At 47.5% G+C, this 6750-nt stretch overlaps 4 protein-coding genes across 15 annotated transcripts in view; 2 read left to right on the forward strand and 2 right to left on the reverse strand.

The window, feature by feature from the left end:
• The window catches only part of LOC103471887 (basic salivary proline-rich protein 1-like), a 1119-nt gene extending 935 nt beyond the window's left edge, over positions 1–184 (reverse strand). The window contains exon 1 of one of the 3 annotated variants that reach the window (XM_017304607.1): positions 13–184. In XM_017304607.1, the coding sequence (XP_017160096.1) occupies positions 13–169 (157 nt within the window). In that variant the 5' untranslated portion in view covers positions 170–184. The other 2 variants (XM_017304606.1, XM_008421164.2) reach the window with 2 other exon arrangements.
• psen2 (presenilin 2) overlaps positions 1–1795 on the forward strand; it is a 6053-nt gene extending 4258 nt beyond the window's left edge. For all 3 annotated transcript variants that reach the window (XM_008421189.2, XM_008421182.2, XM_008421173.2), the window contains exons 8-11: positions 191–250; positions 325–417; positions 497–612; positions 991–1795. In XM_008421189.2, coding sequence (XP_008419411.1) covers positions 191–250; positions 325–417; positions 497–612; positions 991–1146 — 425 coding nt within the window. In that variant the 3' untranslated portion in view covers positions 1147–1795. The remainder of the gene's footprint in view (positions 1–190; positions 251–324; positions 418–496; positions 613–990) is intronic.
• A 174-nt stretch (positions 1796–1969) lies between these two features.
• dpy30 (dpy-30 histone methyltransferase complex regulatory subunit) lies at positions 1970–5052 on the reverse strand. Of its 2 annotated transcripts, none has more exons than XM_008421199.2 (5): positions 4953–5052; positions 2609–2649; positions 2489–2536; positions 2158–2300; positions 1970–2083 (listed from the first exon to the last, which is right to left on the reverse strand). In XM_008421199.2, exons 1-5 carry the CDS (start codon positions 4960–4962, stop codon positions 2011–2013), a joined length of 315 nt encoding a protein of 104 aa, XP_008419421.1. In that variant the 5' UTR covers positions 4963–5052; the 3' UTR covers positions 1970–2010. The 2 variants fall into 2 exon arrangements, with proteins under 2 accessions (XP_008419421.1, XP_008419431.1); XM_008421209.1 differs by lacking the exon at positions 4953–5052 and adding an exon at positions 3714–3929.
• Positions 4141–6750, forward strand: part of LOC103471937 (CSC1-like protein 2) — a 33462-nt gene continuing 30852 nt past the window's right edge. The window contains exons 1-2 of one of the 7 annotated variants that reach the window (XM_008421238.2): positions 4141–4618; positions 5690–5988. The gene's annotated coding sequence lies outside the window, so the exon portion shown is untranslated. Of the gene's footprint in view, positions 4619–5396; positions 5989–6750 lie in introns of those variants that run through there. The other 6 variants (XM_008421245.2, XM_008421252.2, XM_008421260.2 and 3 more) reach the window with 6 other exon arrangements.

A 6750-nucleotide genomic window follows, 5' to 3' on the forward strand; every position in this document is an offset into this window, starting at 1 on the left:
TCTCGTTCTGGTCTAGTTGGGGGCTGGTCCGGGTCTCGTTCTGGTCTAGTTGGGGGCTGGTCCGGGTCTCCTTCTGGTCTAGTTGGGGGCTGGTCCGGGTCTCCTTCTGGTCTAGTTGGGGGCTGGTCCGGGTCTCCAGATGTGTGGTCGGAGCGCTCCGATTGGTCATAACATTTCTGTTTTTCTGCAGCTGCCATGATATGGACGGTGATGATGGCGAACCCGGTCGATGGCCAGCGCTCTGAAACGGGTCAGACTTCACTAGTGGCTACGCCTGCTCTGCTGTCCAAGCCTGCAGTCTAAATAGTGTCTCTATGGCAACAGGTTCAGATGAGGAGGCAGAGCTAAATGGTGGGAGGGCGGAGCCTCCAAGCCGACGGCCGAGGCCCGTCACAGAAGAGGAACTGGAGGAGGAACGTAAGTGGAGGAGCTGCAGGCCAGAACTCAGCTGGTGTCTGGTTACCATGACGATGATTATGATGGTGTGTGTGTGCAGGCGGGGTGAAGCTTGGCCTCGGAGACTTCATCTTCTACAGCGTCCTGGTGGGAAAGGCTGCAGCGACCGGTGGAGACTGGAACACCACCCTGGCCTGCTTCGTGGCCATCCTCATCGTACGTTCAGCCCTGTTGTTTTCCTTCCACTAAACTTTTCATCAATCATTTCTGGGGTCATTCAAAGTGCCAAGACAGTTTCAGATGTAAGGTAAGTTTCTTAGTCACTCCAGGTGGTAGGAGGTTATCTAAGTTGGCCACGTTGAGTCTGAGGATTCAGTCTTCTTCCTGTGTTCTTTGAATGAACCAATGAGGCGAGGCTCTGATCCAGCAGCACTTCCAGTCAGAGGTAGAGGTAATGGCAGCATCATGTCTCCTCTAGTGGCTTCAACTAGGAGAGAATGAGCTGAAGAGAGAAAATGGTATGGGGTGTGAGAACTTTGAGCCGGTCATGTGACCCATTGTCCATCCCCTTTCCCCCCTCTGCCCCTCCTCCAGGGTCTGTGCCTCACCCTGCTGCTCCTGGCCATCTTCAGGAAGGCGCTGCCCGCGCTGCCCATCTCCATCGCCTTCGGTCTCATCTTCTACTTCTCCACTGACTTCCTGGTTCAGCCCTTCATGGACAATCTGGCCAATCACCAGTTCTACATCTGAGACCAAGCCCCGCCCATTTCCTCATCAGCCTGCTGGACCGTCATCCAATGACGCATAAAGGCCACTTCCTGTGCAGCTCTGAGCAACAGGAAGTGACGTCATACACTCTGACCTTACCTGGTGGTCTGCTCAGGTGTTTGATGTATGTAGTTTGTCACGCTGCAATTGGCTGAGACCTGGCCTCTGCATCATCGACCTGGTTACCCTGACGCTCCAATAAAGGCGTGGAGCTGCAAAGTGGGCGGAGCCACCAGTTTATTACTACTACATTACCCACAATACTCAGGTCAAGAAGTCTGGTTCTTTGGACACTTCCTGTTGAAAAGCCTCATGGGAGTTGTAGTTTCCCATAAGGGAAACATTTTTTAAATTTTTCTTTTCCTTAATGAGATATTTTACTACATAATTAAACTATTTAAGGTATTAAATAGTTTTAACAGGAAGTGATCTGCCAAAGAAAAAGCAGAAAATATTTTATAGTATTTGTCTGGCTCCTAGAAAATCCTAGTGGTGAATATGATCCCCTGTATGTGTTTGTATAATATTGGCCTGTCTAGGTCTCCATACATCTGCAGGTTGTTTTGTTTTTAACTTGTTCTTCTGTAAATGTTTCACATAAACAAATTAAATGGAGTTTTCTGGAACAGACTCAAGTCTTTTAACTTCTCAGTGACTTCCTGCTCCTCGGGTCATGACCCTTCCTCCCTCCAGCTAACGGTCAGAGGTCAGCTGACCTCCCAGTCATCCTGAGCTTCACGGGACGCTGCGGCCCGTCGGGTCCGTTCTCCAGAACAGGACCGGTGTGTTCTGAATAAATGAGGCGTTTCCATTTTTAATACGTTTATTCTGGATTCTAAAACAGATTTAGCTCCGCTCCTCGAACTGGGATTTGTTCTTCAGCAGGAACGCTGCCAGATATTCGATAGGGTTGGGAGGCCTGGAGAGAAACATCCACAACGTCAGAACCAGCGAGCGGCAGCAGGTACCGACCCGACCCGCAGCAGAACCCACCTCTCCTTGGCCAGGACGGACAGGCCCTGCAGCAGGATGGGAACCACGGTCTGGTCCAGGTAGGCCCGAGTCGGCAGCGCCTGCAGGTCCACCTTCTGCTTGGACAGCTTCTCTGCGGTCGCCTTCTCGTTCTCCACCGTCCGCTGGGGACCAATGACCCGACCCGTTACTCAGACATCGGTTCTGGGACCGATCCGAAGGCGGGTCGGTGGCTCTGTCCCGTCCTGAGGTTCTGATCAGGTTCTGGATCCAGTAGCAGCAGAACCTTGGAACGGGACAGAACCTGTACAGAGTGGTGAGTGAAGCAAAGCATGCTGGGAGACGGAGTTACCTGCAGGTTCTCCGTCAGGCCGAACTCCGCATGAGGGTTTTCAGAAACCTGCAGGAGGATTCAGGTTCAGACAGCTGTTGCCATGGAAACTGTGTGTGCGTGTGTGTGTGTGTGTCTCACAGGTGTGTGTCCCTCCATGGACTGGTCTGGGTCTGTGTGATCTGAAAGGCAGAGCAGCAGGTCAGGCTCCTGATCATGGGAAACATGGGAGAACGTTCTCCTGAGACCGGAAATACGCAGTGCTTTGATCACGTGACTAGCATGCTGCAGGGTTTCCCCCAGTGCATTATGGGCCTGGCAGCCCGCCATCCTTTACTAGCGCCACCGCCAGGCTAAACCTTTGTTTGTTTTTAGGAAAATAATAATAAAAAAATTTAAAGTTTTTATTTTTTTTAAGCCGGATTGCAAGTGTCTCTGTTGCTCCGAGCGTTTCACTATCAGAGCAGATTTATTCCTAAAAGATGTTTACAGAAGATAAGTTTATAGTTTATGCATTTAAAGCCGGACCAACCACACCGCTGGTGCCTCTGCGCAGCAATAGCTGGATTAAGTTTACCTCAGCGGGATCGCACACACCTCCTTTCACTCAAACGACACAGGCTGACCTGTATGGATTTTACATCACTCCCCTGTGAGGAATTATGATTCTTTCCAGAGTTTTTGATCAAGGTAGGACTTTAAACACAACTCTGGTTGCAGCTCTACATGAACTGCAGGAATAACTTGTAGTTGCTTTCAGAGGTGCGTTGAGCGAGCGGTGAGCATGATTTATTTTGTGAACAATAAATCCGCACAAAGAATTTTGTGCGGCTTTTCCATCTCAACACGCTGCTCAGCACCCAGCTCTGCCTACACTGATAAAGTCTATGTGTTCCCGGTTGGAAGGTGTATTAGTTAACAAAGTAGCGCTAACCTGATCATGCAGGTTCAGCGTTCACGCTTTCCTGTCTAACGCATCACGCTGATTTAGTAGTTTTAGTATTAATTTTCCAGTTGCTAAATGCATCAAACTGTATCAAATGCTTCGTCCACTTAGACAGTTAATGTGCGCGGCCGTGCAGAGATCTGAGAAACTCGTCCCATAAACTCGATCAACCAGAACAGTTTCTGTGGTTCTTATTAAAAACTCAACAGACACGAAATGAAAGAGCTACTGATGCCACATTAGCAGCATTGAATTAAATCTCCCGTTTGTTGTGCATCTCTGCGTAGTGCAGCAGGTTACCTCATCATGCAGGGCCGGTCCAAGGCTGGATGAGGCCTGGAGCAGAATCTGACTTAGGGGCCCCTTTTGTTGCTAAAAACATCAGCAGCTCTAACAGGTGTGTTGGATTTAATCTGAGAGAGGGAGGAGTTTAACTGGCCAACATAAAAAGCAATCAGTTATAATTGCAGTTTACTAAACTGTATTTGTGAACAAACAGCTCAAATTCAAAGATTAAGCTCACAGCATTAGGTTGTTGCTATGGTAACAAAACAATCTAACTGAATGTTGTTCTCTGAATTTTTACAAAGTAAACTTGGCAGATCCTTAAAATCTTACAGTTAAATGTTAAACATTTAAAACCTTTTATGTTTGCTGAAACTGAGTCACATTTAGCAGCATTGATCATCTCAGTAAACAAATGTTACATTCATGCATCTGTTCTGGCCCCTGAAGCCCTGGGGGCCCCATGGAGCCACTGACTTATTTTGGATTAAACAAAAGTCCAAACAATTGATATTCATTTTAATTGAATATTTTGATTAGTTTCTAAGACTAGTTGTGGGTTAAGTAGTGTTTCACTGGCGATGTTTTCCCGTGACGTGTATTTACGGCCCACCGGGCTGACTTCGTCTTCTGGGGGAAACTGATGCTGCAACTCTTCAGTCTGATTGTTCCTCTGACTCCAGAACCAAAACCCGAACTGGACCGACTGGGTTTGGGATCAGCTTCACGGGAACCTGGTGACGTCTCCAGCGGCGGTTACCATGGTAACCTCCCCGCAGCCTCTTGATGCAGGAGGAGACTGGACTCATAAGCAGAATCTCTACCTGAACGCTCGGGGTTCATTCGGAACCGCAAGGGACTCGCCGTCAGAACCGCCGGAACCGGTTCTGGTTCTGTTTGGCTCTCCAGCAACACATCAGGTACGAAGTCGGCTGTTTAAAGTTCAGTTGGAAATAAATCCGAAAGCAGCGGTTCGGTTCTGGTTCTGGCCGGTCTTAACCCGTACAGCTGGCCTGGATCCGGACCTGGACCCGGACCCAGCTCGAACCGGGCGACGTGGGTCAGTACGCGGTTGGTTGTTAGCTTAGCATCTTAGCTCTCTCCGGTAAATAAACCGGACCGAGGACAGGAAGCGACCAACGGCGGGAGACCTGAGCGATAACGCGCCGGATGAAACCGGAACCACCGAACAACCGGTCCGAACCTCCCCAGAACCCACCGATAAGAACCATCAAAGCTCAACAATGAACTCACCGTCCGCCATGTTTGTTGTGGAAGTGTGCGCAGTAAATCCGGCGTACGCTGATTCTGCTTTGACGTTACGCCAGAAACGTTCCTTCCAAAATAAAAGCAACGTTGTTTCCGGTTTCCTTTTAAAGTAAGAGCATAACAAGTACTTGATTTCAGGCTGGAGGGAAAACTAACGGAACTCTTTTAAAGATGAGGAAACATCTTACTGGTTTATATAACAGGTGTGACACTGTAGAAACGATGGATCATGTTTTTATTAGTTGTAGGAAACATGTGACTCAAAGAAGATTATTAAAAACGGAATTAGGTTTTAATAGAGAATTTGAGAATGTGGTTGATCAGTTAAATAGCATTGAGAATAGAATGCATTTTATTATCATTATACGAGTGTACAACGAAATTAAAAACCATTTTTCCAGTACAGACATGTACATTAAAAAGAAGCGCACGTAAAATGTATATATACAAAAATTTACCAAATTTAAAAATACAGAATATGAATAAATATAAACTATATATAAATATTGCACAGAGGTAGTGTTGCACAGTGTAAATATTGCACAGTAAATATCACAAGTGGTTACACTGCAGGTAGGTGGGGGATAAGTCAGTGCATGTGTGAATGTAGGATTGTTACAGCTTTTGGGAAGAAACTGTTTTTGAGCACCTGTAGCTTCCTGGTCAAACCGTTTGAGGTCAGGGTGGGAGTTGTCCTTCAGGATGTTTGTTGCTCTGTTTAGGCACCGTGAGGGCAGCCAATGATTCTCTGTGCTGCCTTGACGACCTTCTGAAGCCTCTCCCCGTCTGCCACGGTGCAGCTACGGTACCACACTGATCCAGTACGTCAGCCAGCTCTCGATGGATGAGCGGTAGAAGGTCAGCAGCAGTTTGGGGTCCAAGCACTCAGGAAGTGTAGGCGCTGCTGAGCCTTCTTGGTGATCGTTGTGATGTTCTCTTCCAGTCGATCCAGCGGTGATGAGGACGCCCAGGAACCGGACAGAGTGGACCCTCTCTACACACTCGCCATCGATGTAAAGAGGTCAGGGCGGTGCTTCCTGAAATTGACAATGATCTCTTTGGTTTTCTTGGTGTTCAGAACAAGATTGTTCACTGTACAACCAAATACTGGGCTGATTAGGAGAATTTGAGGTATAGATATTAGGATCCAACAGATGGCAGTAGTGCAACAATAATGGACTCAAGCTGCCGTTAAAATCTAAAGAAGAGGTCGTCTGCTTTGGATCCGCAGGCCGGATTTCTGCTTGGAAAGGTTTAAAATCCTGGCTCTCCATTGAGCAGGATCATTTAATGAATGTTTTCCTATGTTGCAGTTCTGCAGCGTTAGCTTCAGGAAATGTTCCAACACCAGTCAGAACCTGAGGAGCTGCCAGGTTCTGACTGAATGTGGGTCTGAAATCTGAGTTTATGAGAAATGTTGCAGCTTTCCTTTAAAACGTGGTTCTGCTGACCCTAAACAAGAAAAGCAGAACATTTTGCTGCTGGGTTAAAGTTTCAAGACGAGGCCTGAAGGCCTGGGCCCAAATCTGACCCGCCTCATGAAGAGACGTAGAGCTGCAGACTGTAGAGCTGCCAGATGACATCAGTGAAAAGATTTTCAATATTATCTCATTTCAAGAAAGTATGTGTCAAATTGCAGAAACTATTCTAGCAATCTGGTTTAATCGACGCCTTCTGCCACAAACGGCCCTTTGATGAAATGAAAAAAACACAAGAGCAGGAAGGACAGCGGAGACCAAACCAACTGAGCCTAAAGCAGCACAAAGAGCCTAAAGCAGCACAA

This window comes from Poecilia reticulata, linkage group LG1, assembly GCF_000633615.1.
Source record: "Poecilia reticulata strain Guanapo linkage group LG1, Guppy_female_1.0+MT, whole genome shotgun sequence".
NCBI lineage: Eukaryota > Metazoa > Chordata > Actinopteri > Cyprinodontiformes > Poeciliidae > Poecilia > Poecilia reticulata.